At 47.2% G+C, this 14,707-nt stretch overlaps 1 protein-coding gene across 2 annotated transcripts; it reads right to left on the bottom strand.

The window, feature by feature from the left end:
* Positions 1 to 1,278: 1,278 nt before the first annotated feature.
* Positions 1,279 to 14,242, bottom strand: LOC4805355 (uncharacterized). Of its 2 annotated transcripts, none has more exons than XM_015185111.2 (14): positions 14,125 to 14,242; positions 13,675 to 14,034; positions 13,515 to 13,597; positions 13,283 to 13,429; positions 13,125 to 13,217; positions 12,861 to 13,063; positions 12,629 to 12,794; positions 12,396 to 12,558; positions 12,269 to 12,326; positions 12,121 to 12,204; positions 11,912 to 12,044; positions 4,745 to 4,844; positions 3,775 to 4,456; positions 1,279 to 2,935 (listed from the first exon to the last, which is right to left on the bottom strand). In XM_015185111.2, the coding sequence occupies exons 2-14, from the start codon at positions 13,807 to 13,809 to the stop codon at positions 2,058 to 2,060; spliced, it is 2,925 nt and encodes a 974-aa protein (XP_015040597.2). In that variant the 5' UTR covers positions 13,810 to 14,034; positions 14,125 to 14,242; the 3' UTR covers positions 1,279 to 2,057. The 2 variants fall into 2 exon arrangements, with proteins under 2 accessions (XP_015040597.2, XP_033233411.1); XM_033377520.1 differs by having other exon boundaries at positions 13,675 to 14,031; positions 14,125 to 14,143.
* Positions 14,243 to 14,707: the final 465 nt, after the last annotated feature.

Below are 14,707 nucleotides of genomic sequence, written 5' to 3'. Positions count from 1 at the left end.
TGCGACTCGCAGACCTCAGCAGGAATATGCAGATCAAGACGAGAGTCTCGTCTCACTGCTGATGGAGCATAATTTGTTTATGTTTCATTTAAATTAAATTGCCATCCTTCGGCCATTAACATTTATGCAAATCACTATCCATTTTCAGCTGGATTGCGCCCGAGCCATGTTCGAGGAAAAATCAGGGACTAACAACCATTTGAAAACTTGAGGAGGCAGATGGAGGAGGACAAGGCCAACACAGCAGTGTACTTTCGTACTCACAGATCTAACAGATAGTTCACGAAAGAACGGATGGGATTCTAGGGGCCCGCTGCAGCAGATGAGATGTCATACTGATCGAAAGGATACCAGACCAGACTGTACCTCACCGCTTGGACAACTTTCTTCGATACGTCAGCACAATGTCAGGCCTATGGTTTCCTGGTTTCAGGGACTAGCAGGACCTTTCACTTTTGAAAGAGAGAGATTTCATCGCTCGAAATTCAGGAAAACAAGCCATTACAGATCTCAAGAGCCAGGCGAACAGAATTGGCACAAAGCCAATCCACAGCCCGCTATAAATATCAGTAAACAAATTTTAAATCTGTAAAAGATGGATTTAATTCATCCCTAGAATTTAACCTAGCAAACAATATTGTTCCGCCTTGTAATCGGGACAATGCTCCGGATCGTTTGTGCTCAGATTGACATCAAGTACGGAATTTATAATCCGATCCAGGAGGGCGGTTGGAATGCAGCTGGAAATTTCCACCAAATAGAATTGCCAAGAAAAATTATTGGCTGCCATCGGTTCACTCCCTCGTCTCCCGAATAAAGTATTATAGAGTTTTGTTTCGTATATTTTTACACATTAAGAAATAACAGTTTTAGCAATAGCAAATAGTCGTAGTCTACTAGTGTAAGTTTAGTATTAATAGTTAAGAATTATTCTCGTAAACCGTCTTCGGGCATCGTCCCTGCTCAATTGCTTATTGAATAGTCCTAGAAATCTCCGTCACAATCACACTCTCATTGCACATCAGACAAATTCAAATCCATACTCGTATATACTCATAAATGGGCATCTGTTGCCAGAAATCCACTCGAACTTAAGAAGAAATGGGTTAAAAGAGTAACAATTACAAAGAAAATCGCATTTATTTGACTCGATTGTGATCCAATAAAGAGTATTGAGTTTTGAATTCAATCAAACTTTCAAGCCTTTTTTTATTCATGAATATTCACAGTGTGGTTGCTGTAGGTGCCCGGCTCAAATAATGTTCAAACAAACAAACAAAATGACAATTCTTGGCATTTAATGAAATTCAGGCAAAAAAGTGCTCAAACCAAGCATCAGGGGCCGGAATCCGTCCGTCCCTCCGTCTATTGGGGCATGCGGTGCGGCCTGGCTGGACCCTGGGATCCCTAGATTCGCTGGGAGGTTGGGAGCGAAAAATTAATTAAAAATTGCCCGCGAATTTTTCTCAATAAAGCAGCCGGCAGAAGGTTGGCGGTTGAAGATTATAAAGCGACTAGCTTGCGTGTGTGTTTGTGTGTGTGTGTAGGTGCTTGTGTATATATGCGTACGTGTAAATATGTATTTGTGGGTTCGGAAACCCTTTTTATTGGCCTAATTAAAAAGCAAACAACTTTCCCAACATCCCTCTGCCCTCCTTCCCCTCTCCTTAACTAACATAACACAGTTCGTCTGCAGTCGCTGCAGTCCACGCAGCTTTCAACCTTTGAGTTCTGTCTAGTTCACACACGCTCTAGCACCCACCTCTCAGACAACCAATCAACATTCAGCCACCCACCCACTCCCACTCACACACACGCTCCAGCACTCACAGATACAGAATGGGCAGGGGCGGGTGGGCAGTGAGTCGTGGCTGATCTCCAGACATAAGTACACCAGACAAATTATCTAAAAATTTACTAGTTCTTTTATGTATAACATCTTGTTATGCGGTTAGTTATGTCAGGGGAAGGGGAAGATCAGGGGCAGAGGTGGTGCTTGACTGTGGGATGGCCCAGGGCCATGGGAGGACGTTAGGGCCTGGCCATTAATGCGTTGCTTATTCTGATGTTGCGGCTGATGTTGCTGCTGTTGTCACTTGGTTTGATGTATGTGGTGGAGTTTTCATTAGCTGTTGGTGCTCCTTCTGCTTCTGCTGCTCCTGTTGCTCCTGTTGCTCCTCTCTTTGTGCCTTGTGGCCTGGGCCAGCATTGAGTTGGCAATTTGCTGTTGATGTTGGCCTGTCGTCTTCTATAAAATCAACTGTTTGCCTGTCATCCATCATTGGCCAGGCTGCTGCTGCTCCTGCTGCTCCTCCAGCCCCATCGTCTGTAGATTGTTTTGACGTGGCAGCTGCTGATGTTGTTGCTACTTCAGCTCCTGTCGCGGCCTCGTCCGGCTTGTTATTCTCCTGCTGGTCATTCATAATGGCATAAGCTTCCAGTGGACAGCTTTGCTTTTCACCTGATGCCGCTGCTGTCAGTCCCCCCTCTGCTTTCAGAAACTCTGGCAAATTATTTTCTAATTGCTTTGCCTTTGGCTGGGACTGGGATTGGGATTGGGATAGCGATTGGACATGGATGTGGGTTTCTATCCCGGTCTCGGTCCCGGTTCCTGTTCGGGTCGTTAGCTGCTGATTTGGTTGTTGAGTGGCAGCCACTCCCACTACTGGCTTCGCAGTAGTTTTATCCGACACATATATAATATCCGCCGCAACGGAATTTGGATTTTCCAGCATCTTGGATACGCCTGGCTTTTGTCCGCCCTCTCCAGTTTCAGCTTCATCCTGTTCCTGTGGCGCCTCCATTTTCGATTCCCCCTCCTGCTGCTGCTCCTGCTCCTGCTTGTCGTTGCCTTGGACTGCCTTGGCTTCCGATGGGGCTGCTGCATCATTTATGCCTCTTGACGGCTCCTTGCGTCCCTGATTTGCTTCGACATCTGGAATATGCAAGGAATTCGAGGGCAAATTGAAAATAAAACAGGAAATGACAAGCGAAACATTTACAGCGAATACTTTTCGAGGATTGAGAAATAATTTCATGCATATTACGATTATTGTACACAGTCGGGCAGAAGGATCCGCTGGGGCGGACAAACAAACAGACGGACAGAGCAGCTTTGCTGCTGGCCAGGTCCGAATACGGCGATATTAGCTGTGCTTCATGTTTGCCCCAAGGAGGATGCCGCTTCGATGGCATTTATCGCCGTATCTGTACGCGTCTGTTATTGGGTTATTGCGTTATTTGTACTTCCTGTTGCGCTGCTGCGGGCACGCACACACACACACACCCACACATGGCGGAGCGTAAAAAACGGACAGTACAGGATTTTTTCACGTTTGTCGGGGTGAAGCTCAAATTTGAATTTATCTTCCACACGATTTCACACACAGCCAGAAAGGGCTTCATGGCAACGGACACAGTTCGCAGCACCCATGCCCCCAAAACAAACAAAAAAAAAACCCGCACAGAAAGAACTATTCGAAGATGGGATATTCTTTCTATATAAAAGCGTTCAAAATGGAAAACGAGGCATATCGAAAAAGGTGTGCACCATTTCTCATCCGGACAGGAAAAGCTTTCATTTGCCCACAAAGTTATGCTGGATACCCTTTTATTTTGATTTACGCTTTTCTGCAAAAAGAAGGATTATGCCCTTTGAAAGGGTATACAAGTGCGAGCCCCAAAAGTTAAGAGTTTAAGCCTCGAAGATGGAAAGTCAATGAAGTGTGCCGACCACACTCAATTAAGGCCGGGAAGACTATCGCCAACGCTCACCTGCGGCTGTGGATGTTGTATCGGCCGCAATGGAGGTTGTTGCTCCTGCTGCTGCTCCTGCTCCGACTCCTGCTGCTGGAGTACTGCTGTTGGTTGTCTCTCCTGCCTGTCCACCGTCCGCTTCTGCGGCTGCTGCTGCCCTCTGGCTTGCGGCGGCGGCAGCGGCCACGGCCATTGCTGCCACCCGATTGCGCAATTCGGGTATGTCAGCCATATTAACGCGCTGCAAGAGGACATGCATCATGCGGCCATTGCCGCCGTGGCCAAGAAACACCCGCCGTACGGTGGGAAACTGGTCGCGACGCTGCAATAACTGCCCCACCAAGGGCAGACGCCTTAAATTGGCCAGGGCAACGGCCACGGCAGCCGTACCGTTGTTGGCACCCGCCCCCGCCCCCGCTGGCGGCCTCTGGGGCTCGTCGGGTCTTGGCTGCTGCAGCTGACGTTGCTGACGCTGAGCCCCCAGTTGGCTGAAAAGACGATTCATAATGTGGATAACACGTTGGAAGGCCGCCTGCTGCTCCACGGGTACAGGCACGACTCTGGCTGCTGCCGCTCCTCGTGCTGCTGCTCCTCCGGCAGCGGCCCCCGGGTTCAACTGGTTGCGTGTGACGATGAAGACCTGATGCTGTGCCATGATGGCAGGCAGCTCATACCGGTGGAAGAAGAACACCATCGAGTGCTGCAAGAGAAAGAGAGACAGATTTAATGTTTGCTCTGACGAAAGCGGTTATGCGGTGGAGAGATGGAGCCATGGATTCATCCTTTCATTCAGTCGTCAACGAACGACCGTCGTCAGTCTCTCCTCCTGGCACGTGAGCTGGCTCCGGTCTACACGTGAGTCGGCAAGGGGAAACAATACCACAATGGGTAATTTGTCATGCACTTGACAGGCGCAAACATTCACTCCCCTGGAGCAGGCGTTGCATAACGCATTCATTATGCGTCATACCCGCAGGTATCAACCCACCTGAATGAAGAGGTACGAGGAGAGCAGGGCCAGGGTCCTGTACTGTCCACTGAAGCGGTAGTGATACGCATAGAATGCAAAATGGTATAGATAGAAGAACCTGAAAAGGAATTAAACAAAACATAAACGTAATAGTATTCGAGGTAGGATTCATACGGATTAAAGCTTCAATTTAGAGTCTGTTTGCTGCATCCAAAGGATGGTATGTGGAATCTTAAATCAATACAATTTGTACCCTCTAAATATATACTTTCTTGAATTCCGGTTCATAAAAGTTTCAGCATCTGCTGCCACTTGGCATAAAAGTAGCCTTTTTTGTATTTGCCCCGCCAAAATGGTGTCCCAACGTGTCAGCCATTTAGCGCCGCCGAACAACAATCCAAGAGGATAGTACACACACCGCAGACTATATCCATTTTAAAGCTGATCAAATGCAAACCCTCATCAACCTTCAGCGGTTGGAACGGGTCTGATGGGTCGGATGGCTTGTCGGGGGTGTTGGGTGAAAGCGACAATGATGATTATCATTCGATAATATTGTATTTAGCTGACAGAAATAAAAAGCGAAAACATATTGGTTTCTGTTTTTCTATTTTTCTAGTTCCCCCCCCCCCCCCCCTAACCACCCTCTCTCGGTGTAGGTTTTCCGCTGGCGTTTCTTCGAGGGCTCCTTTCTGTTGCTGTGCCGAAAATAAGCCATGAAGAAATGGGTCAGACGTGTGGCAGACGGGGGGGGGTTCTGGGAGTATGACATAAGAGTGTAACAAGCAACAGTCGCTGAAGCGGACAAATATCCAGGACGGCCGACTGTCAGGACAACAGCGGAAGCAACAATGGCCACAGGAAGGAAGGAAGGAAGGGCGGAAGGAAGGGCGGAGTGAGGGTAGGAAAACACTCAAGAGGATTTAATAATATAAATAATTGCTGGCGCTGTTAGTTGAATTGTTGTTCGCCAAAGACAACAAATAAAAAACACAATGGATGGCCATAGCAACAACAACAGCTACATCCCACAGAGGCAGTAATAATGACAACGAAAGCGGACGCCTCCCCCCCCCCACCGCATTGATAAGCAATGTCCAAGCAAACGACAGGACAGACGGACGGATAGAGCCCTGACAACAGGACCTTTGGCGCTGCCAGCGTGGCCAGCGGAATTCAACTTTAATTTATTTTTACAACGACTCTCGAAGACGGTGGCTGGGGGGCATGGGGGGCATATGGGCATGGCCATGATTGAGTTATGTTATTGAATTTAATTTGAGTTGATTGTGTGCACACACACTGATACGCTGATACACTGACACACCACATGCCCCGCACTAATGCCAAATACCAACACAAAAACCAGCAGAAACCATCAATATCCACGAGCGACAAATGAAGACACACGACTCTTAGCCTTTCCAGGGCACTGCGCAAGCCGGGGAGCATTGAGGAGCATTATGGACACAGCCACATCTACATCCACAGCTAAGGCAAGCGAAGAGCTTCCCAGCAATTTCCTCAATTTCCCACCGAACATACACACCCATACAACCGGCACACACACATACTCGTACACACATAAGCAGGAAGGGGCTGCTGGCGGAAGAGCGAGTAGCAGACACGTAGACAACACTTATCGCTTGTTCGTTTCCGTTTCATTCGCTTTCCTAATGTACCGTAGCGTTGACAAGAAGGCAACGCCTTGCCTAGCCCATTGCCCCTTGCCCCTTGCCCCTTACCCCTTGCCGTCACCCTTCCAACTCTTCTTGTTACTCTTATCCTTCCTGTCCCACTCCCACTTACCCATAGAGTGCAGAGCCACAGTGGAGCAAAAGGGAAAAACGGCATGCTTCTTGCAGATGAAATCCGAGTCCCAATACCGATTGGTAAGATTTCCAAACTTGATTCTATCTTTTTCGAAGATAACCGATATTAAATAGCCTGTACCTAAGATTTAATCAGTTTGAGGCCACTTTGAACCACTGTACTAGGACGTGTCGGGACGGATGTGCGCCACGCAAATACTGTCGGCATTCATATCCTTCGACCCGAGCGGAAATGGGTTGGGGTAGGAGTGGGGTAAATGGCGTGCGGCAGTGGGGACAACTGTTGCATGTGTCTAGTTAAATAAGCACCACGGCTCTGGCACCGGCAGCGGTGCTGAAACTTGCCCCCCACCCCAGCAATTGTGAAGTGTGGCTCTTGCTGTTGCTGTTGCTGTTGCTGGTGCTTGGTGCTGCTGCTGCCCCTGACGATGATCCGATCTGCGTCATAAGTGTTTATTTGTTGCAAGCAAACAGCAGACGGGATAAAGCTGTGGGGCAACCTGCACCTGCACGCGATACGTGATAGTTAAAGTGTTCAATGAGCTTGTAAGGACCCCCTCTATTGCTCTTGCTCCTCTATAATGCTTTTAATGGCATTTACATATTGGATTGCATATCGGGATATACGTATGCATGGATCTGTGGGATGCGTGGGAATGCTCTGTGCTGTGTTCGCTTAATCCCAGCGATTGAAAGAATTCAAGTGAAAAGAATGAAGGCTGCATTTAGCCCACCTCCATGCAGCCCAATGAAAATAGATTCCCCTGCAAAGGAACTCGATAAGTTTACTCTTTGAATGTTGTTGCAACTGTTGCTAGTCGGAGACCTAATTAATAGTGCTCCCATTTTCTTGCGAACTCTATTTAGAGACATCAACAGTTCTGAGAAATATCTGGTGTAGTTGGTTGGCACTATATCATGGGATTTCTTGGAATTATTTTTCATACAAATTAGAGTGAAAAGTACAGTACATGGTGTCCAGGTTTTTGGTTGCAAATGTACCCTTATTTTCACAACACAAAAAAAGAGGTCAGCAAAATTCGTTGCTTTAATTAATTAATTAAAATATCGCAAAAAACTGAAGTATTTGATGACAGGACCAGCAAACCAAACATCATAGGTTATATTGCTTCGTGGCCCATTTCTTAAATTCAATGGCCTCGTGCTGTTAAATGCGTGAAAACGACCCATTTTCGTGCATAAATTGTAATAGAAATGGCGCATATGCAAACAGTGGCAGTGGCAGTGGCAGGCAGCTGATAGCATGGCCTGTGGATGGCTGAGCGTGTATAAAGACACGTTGCGCATACGCCATGTTAGCAAACGAATAAAACAGAGCCAGGAGGAGGTACTGAAACTGAAACAGAAACAAACAAACAAAACACGGAGTAGGTACATACATTTGTATACACATAAGAATGAAGCGATTTCGCCTCGTTATGGAACGCTCATCAACTGCACCTTTGAACAACAACCACTCGAACACCCACCCACACACACACACACAGCCAGAGAGGGGAGGTGAGGCGAAGAGAAGGAGGAGCTTCCCCCTTTTTGGGGCTACATCTGCCGATGCGGAGGGTCGGAGGGTCGGCACGGCGGTTGGACAAAAGTTATGGCAGAAAAACAAACTTGACGCAATTATACTTTGCGTAACATGATCTCAATCAACACCAAAACGGGCAGAGCAGCGCTTAGCCCCCGACCAGAACCCCTTCACCATGGCTGCCAATGCCGTTGATGTCGAGGCCAATACCGCCGACACCGTGGCCACCTTTGAGAGCAAGACCCAGGACCCAGAACCCAGAACCCAGGACCACGACAGTAACAATAGCCAGGAATAGCAGCTCCGCAGAGCATTATATATATATGTACATATATATCGAATATATATGCGTGTAGAGGTGTGCCCCTGTGAGAGTGTTTGTTAGCGTAACAAGCGTGTAAACAACAGGACGGCAGCCGTAAGAGGAGAAGGCGCGCAGGAGCTACTCGAAACGCGCTACTGTGACCGCCTCAAACTCTTCCTCCATCAGTCAGCCACCCAGTGGCAGTCAATGCCGCCCCTTTGACTTGCCTGCCGACAACAGTTGCTCTTTGATGCCGCGCCGGCAGTGTCTTGGTCCTGCTCCTGGCCGTACCTTTTACTGTTACTTCCCAGCTTCCCAGCTTCGTACTTCAGCCTCAGCTTTTTGACGCGACAAACAATCTGCGCAAGACTCAATTCGGATTCATAGCCAGCAGCAAAGGGCAAGGCAAAGGCACAAGCAAGACCGGGGGACATTCGTGGAATCAGTGGGAGTCAGGTGTTTCTTTTGGCTGGGAGTCAGGTGTTTTCCTTTAGCTTTTCCTATGCGTTTGCAGCTCATTTAATACGTGTCGTCTGCCCCGTGCCTGGCAACCAGATTTAAGCACAAAAGAAGCATTACGCGCCGCAAGAAGCCGCAGGCCAACAGTAAAAGGAGAAAAATTGACAGAAAGGGGTTGGAAGGGGCTTATTAAACGTACATACATATATAAGTATATATACAGTACGAGTGTATATACTCGTAAGTAAATCTGTATTTATTTGGGGGGAGCATTCACTCCGGCTCTCGCTCGTTAAACGGCGATTAAGCAGAGCCCCCAACGGCCTCTCCTTTGATGACTTTAAAGTCTCTTAAAAGTCAATTAGAGCGAATAGAGCGGCGCCGGCTACTGGCAGGGGGAGGTGGGATGGTGTCACAGAAGGGTAAGAGGCAGAAGTTTCGGGCGGGCTCAAGTTCAGGAGGTACGCACTCTGGATGTGGATGGTTCGGAAAGTGTAAGTTGGCCACTTGACAGTTTTAAGCTGCCATCTGCCATTTGCCGTCTGCCGTCTGCCATCGGGCTTCTGCAATGGCCCGCCGATTGCCATTTACCATTTACCATTTTCCATTTGAAATTTGCACTCTGCAATTCACATTGATTGCAACTCTTAGCAAAGTTTAAGTACACAAATTAGTCTATGCAATGAAATTAATACCGGCTGGGGGTTGGGGGTTGTTCGTTGGGGTAGGTAGGTTGGTGTTCTGGGAGGTCTGCGAGGACGAAGTGATACTCGTGGCTAAAAAGCAGAAAAACGCCGCAAGCTTGTTTGTCTTTTATGCCAACTTCAATGCAAGCCGGCTCGACTCGACTCGACTGGGATCCCAGACCAACTTTACCACAAAAACAGGCGGGCAAATACGGAAGGAAGCAGAGCAGAGAAGGTAGAAGGTAGAAGAAGGAGCAGAGGCAGCAGCAGCACTGGCAGGAAGTCAGGAAGGAAGCACCAGAACAAGCAATCCCCGGCCCTGTAACCCATAACCGCAGGACCAACAACAGTCGAGGCAGCCCCAGAAGTAGCAGCAGCAGCTGGAAAAAGCAGTCACGGAGACCCCTTCAACTGCTCCGGGCAGTCAATAACAGCAAAATTAAACCGTACCAGAACATACATATGTATGTACATAAGAGTACACGCACACGCACGCCCATGCCCCGCCCCCACACATTTGTATGTCTACCCATCGTTGGGCACAGTCCATATGTTTCGACTTTTCACGAAATTAATTTTACTTAAAGCACATGACCCCCAAGGGCCTGTAGAAGCAGTCCCAGTCGTCTGATATTGAATACTGTTTGCCATTTGAATTGCATAGAAAGGATTTCGGATTTCACAGACTGCAATTGGATATTTCTGCATACGAAAGTTTTGCTCTCTCTGGAAAAGTTTGACAATCTCCGGCAGCAAATGATGAGTTATGGGGGAGCTAGAGGCCAAGATGATGGCACGCAAAACAGATACTTTCTTATGGCCAGCAGCAATCGGAGATTAGCATGAAAACTGCACGCATATCGGAGAAACACTCCAGAAACAGTCAGCAATGTCTGCGGTCCCTTTAACTTTTCAGTTACCAATATGAATTATTTATTCGTAGTCTAGTTTCTCTCGTAATTGATTATTTTGTTCGGCCATTTGCCTGTGCCTGTACCTGTCTCTGTCCTTGTCCCTGCCCTTGGCAATGGCAGTCAAAGCTCAACAAAAATAAGCCGAGAGCGCGGCAATGAATCTTTAATGAATATAAATACGACAAGTGGTCGCTGAGGACCCCCCGGCTAGCCGCTTCTTGTACATGGCCAAACACTGATAGCCTTTTAATTTAGCGCAAATTACGCAAAATCAACACCAGAAGGCGGCAGGGTGACCACTGATTGCGGAGGGGGCTTGCATGCGCATGAATTCATAATCAAGAGGAGCTTGAGAGCATCAGAGCTTCAGACTTTGCTACCCGAATAAAAAGGGAATTTTCAAGTGTCTTTTTGAATTATTGATGGGTCCTCCCGTCTGTCCCACAGTCGTCGCTCAGCGCATCGTGGAAATTGATGCCAGCCCTGCGTCCAAGCGTCCATAAGTTGTCGAAAAAAGGAAGCATTTTCTGGACGCGGCCGCTCTCAATTATGCAAAGTGCGCGTAATAAACCGCAAAGTAGCCTGCCTCCTCCCGGGCCTAGGAGGAGGCACTGGATGGGGTTGTCCGCTGCTGACGTGCGTGGTCATTAATGTTGATCGAACCCGGGGAAATGTGGAGTTCTAAATTTCTACCACTTTTTTTCCTACCACTTACTCGTGCGGCCCCCTTTGTTATGAAGAAGCGAGTTTATTTAAATGTTTGCTAATGGCGAGGTTCGCCTGGGTATGCATGCTACCCAGTACTATATGGAACTATATGGAGAGCACGGAGTACACCCGTGTTGCGGCACGAGTGGAGGCGATTGGTGCTTGGGTTACGCTTGTTGACTTAAGTGATGAAAATTCTCTGTTTGCTGGTGTCTACTATGTGTGTGTGTCGGTCGGTTGAGGCATCCAATCCCCATTTACGGCAGGGGTGGGTACTGGTCGATTTGTTCTGGCCCCGGGGGAGGCTTGCGCAAGCCAAGTTAATTTTCAAATAACAACCGAGACGAAAGTAGATGGACAGCACGGTACGGGACAGGGCAGGACAGGGCACGACAGGGAAAGGAGTGTAAAGAAGGAAAATATGCGAACCAAACGAAATGAACTGTTAAGTGCTGATGATGACGGTTGTGGAGCTGGAGGTGGGGGATGGAAATGGCCGAGATGATGCTGGGTTGTAGCTATTATCTATGGCCGGACAAAAGCAGAAGAAGGAGCAGAAAAACCAGCAGCAGCAGCCTCATGGAATACTGCTCAAAAGGATTGCACATTGCAGACTTAATGTAATTGAATTTGTCATTTACTCAAGGCACACGGGCAATTGCACAAGAGAGCAGACAAGCAAAGCAAAGATTCAGTGGTGAACAGAGGACAGGGAGCTTGCTTAATCAGTACTCACCTGAGCCAATGGCGCTTGGTGATGCTGGTGTGACAGCATATGGCGTCGTATTGATCCGCTATCCACACAATCAGTATGATGTAAAAGGCCGTTGTAGTGTCATTAAAGAACTCCGACATGATGGCCTCCATTCCTGCAACGAACAGTACAGTACACACATCACGTTAGATGTCAAATCACATTAGCATCACATTTTCGTATAGCCACACCTACGAGCGCCAGGATAACGGTCAGCAGCGGAGCAATGGGAAACCTAGCAGAGACATTGTACTCCAGCATTTGCAGCAGATCCACTAAGAAAAGGAAACGAAATGTCTTAAGCAACAAGGACTGGAATTTTCTTGCGAGAATAATTACCTATAAAGACAAAGATCTGATGATGCGAGTACCGAAGAAGCATGGAAACGGAGAACGTCTAAAGAGAAGAATAGAAAAGTTAGTCAGAGAGTCTAGCCAATACTCTGTAATACACTCGTCTGCTTACAAACAGCAACATCACAGAAAAGGCAGCCGGATAGCTGCTCCAGGCAGCCCACCACATGGACACAAAACGATAGTGCTCGCCCGTGATCACATTACGCAAATAGCCCTTGTTCTCCTCCTTTTCCGCTATGGTGCGCACCGACGCCATCAGTAGGTCATCGTAGCTGCAAAAGAATGGGGAAACCATTGAGAAAATGCCTTCCAAAAAAGAACTATAGATTGTTTAGGGCTTACCCTAGCAGACGCTTGAGCAGGTAACGTGTTAATTTATCACCGAAACACTCGTTCGTATTGGGATCTAATTGCACTGTGAGCACAGGTATTTGCAGCCGCTTGCGGGTGGCCGATGAGAGGCGCAGGTGTCCATATTCCAGCGAATACTCGACAATGTATTGCTCATCTACGGTGGAAAATGCAACTCATGCTTAGATTTTTAAATTAGATAATCCAATTTCTGATTGCTCACCATCATCGTCTTCGTTCTTGAGCTGTATGGCATTGGGGTGATCGTAGGTGTCCAGTATGTTGATGGCATCGAAGTAGTAGTACAGGGTCTCGTTGCTGTAGGCAACGGTTGGGCGAACAGGCAAGCCCAGCTTGCGCAGGATCGCCTCATAGCGTTTTAGTCTATTGTAGTTATCCAGAGTCTGAGGGCCCACGTCATAGTAACTGCAACAGAGAACGTTTGTTCACACACAACTGATTTAGGTAACTTTTCGAATGCTCTTACTATGAATCTTTTAGGGAACGCACAACCTGCTGATCTTGCTTGATACTCTGCCAAATGGCTCGTTTTTCCGCCAGGTGGGGAATAATCTCCACTCTGAAATTAAGTCAAAAGTTAGCACAGCAGAAAGAGATGCAGGCTATCGTGCGTTAAGGACTTGCCTAATGACACCTTCTCGCGGCCAGTTCTGCACCTCCTGCAGACAGGTGCATGGATTCTTGATGAAGGCATTGTGCACATAGACGAGGGTGAAAAAAAACACCAGTGCTTTGGCCAGCAGCAAGAACTCGATGGTTAGCTGAACCTTCCTGCAAAACAACATGGGAATCAGCATAGATAAACACACAAAGGTGCACCTACTCCGATAACCAGATAAGGGGCAATGACTCTTACCTTGGCACCAACTCCGCATAGGCGGCCGCCGCCCGAAAGTAGATCGCATGGAATAGCCTATCCCGCATGTTCATCATATTGTTCTGGAATTTAAACAGCGAAAGTTCACAGATAAGCGATTTTTTTTTTAAAGCACTTCGTATGCATATGTAAAAAGTACCTGTCCAGCGCCGCCCCCTAGGCCGCGATTACGCGCGTTGGCGTTCCCATTTCCATTCGGGTTCCCGTTGATGTTATTGATTTCATTGGCAACGGCGATTGGATCGGCTGCGTTCTCGGGCAGCACCGCGGCCATGACTCCTCAGGGTCTGGTCTTGCGAGAGGGGTCGACTGTTAAGAGTAACTTCCGTGTCTTGTCCGGGCCGTGGCTTCCGCAATCTCTGATTTGGGGCCGAAAATAACTCCGCTGTGTTGTTGCTGTTCTTGGTAGTGTTGTTGTGTTTTCTGCTTAGCTTAATTTTTTTTCTATGGTGTGTGCCTCATCGTTTGCGACATCGTAACTGCCCTAGCAATCCCCCTGCTGTCACATTGAATAGAGCGAACAACAACAAATTAAAGCTTGAGGGTGCTTTTTAACTTAATAATTTATAATTTACAGAAAAACACCTACCATTATTATTGTGATATTGTGATCAGTGTGACCCAGACCTTCAGAAATATACCAAAATATACCGTAAATATACTGACGAATTCAAGTTATATTTTGCATATACCTCGTTTTTATCTTCCGTCGAATATTACCAGCTAAATCGAACATTTAGCTCAACCCACATAATTTTAGGCCATTAATACATCAATTTTCTACTTGACTGGCCTATCTGAAATCTGAAATCGATAAAAGGTTATTCTCAGCTGATTTTACCACACTTTAAACAGGTGAAAAATCCAACAACCGCCTCTCGATAGTATCGACTGGATAGTAGAGCTGCGCGCCTAAGTTTGAAAGTGAATGAGTGACGAGGATATATTTGCAGTCCTGTGGAATAAATAATCTAAGGAAGTACTTATTAGAAAGCGAAATTAAAAAACCTGCGTATAGAAGTTTCTATACGCTATGTTCTTTAATATACCTTAAAAACTCTTGGGAATCGTAAAATATTTCTTTTAATATATTTTCCAGGCAGGCGGATAATCGTTATCGATAACTCAATGTTCCATGTTTCATGGTTCCAAACGAAATCAGTTCCGACAAT

Source organism: Drosophila pseudoobscura, chromosome 3 (genome assembly GCF_009870125.1).
Source record: "Drosophila pseudoobscura strain MV-25-SWS-2005 chromosome 3, UCI_Dpse_MV25, whole genome shotgun sequence".
NCBI lineage: Eukaryota > Metazoa > Arthropoda > Insecta > Diptera > Drosophilidae > Drosophila > Drosophila pseudoobscura.
This window is presented reverse-complemented; position numbering and strand designations above follow the sequence as displayed.

Excerpts from the sequence above, each read along its gene's own strand:
- LOC4805355 (XM_015185111.2), bottom strand. The coding sequence starts at position 13,809 with ATGGCCGCGGTGCTGCCCGAGAACGCAGCCGATCCAATCGCCGTTGCC. Across the intron at positions 13,218-13,282 it reads CCGCGAGAAGGTGTCATTAG|AGTGGAGATTATTCCCCACC; the intron begins GCAAGTCCTTAA and ends ACTTAATTTCAG. Across the intron at positions 2,936-3,774 it reads TACAACATCCACAGCCGCAG|ATGTCGAAGCAAATCAGGGA; the intron begins GTGAGCGTTGGC and ends TGCATATTCCAG.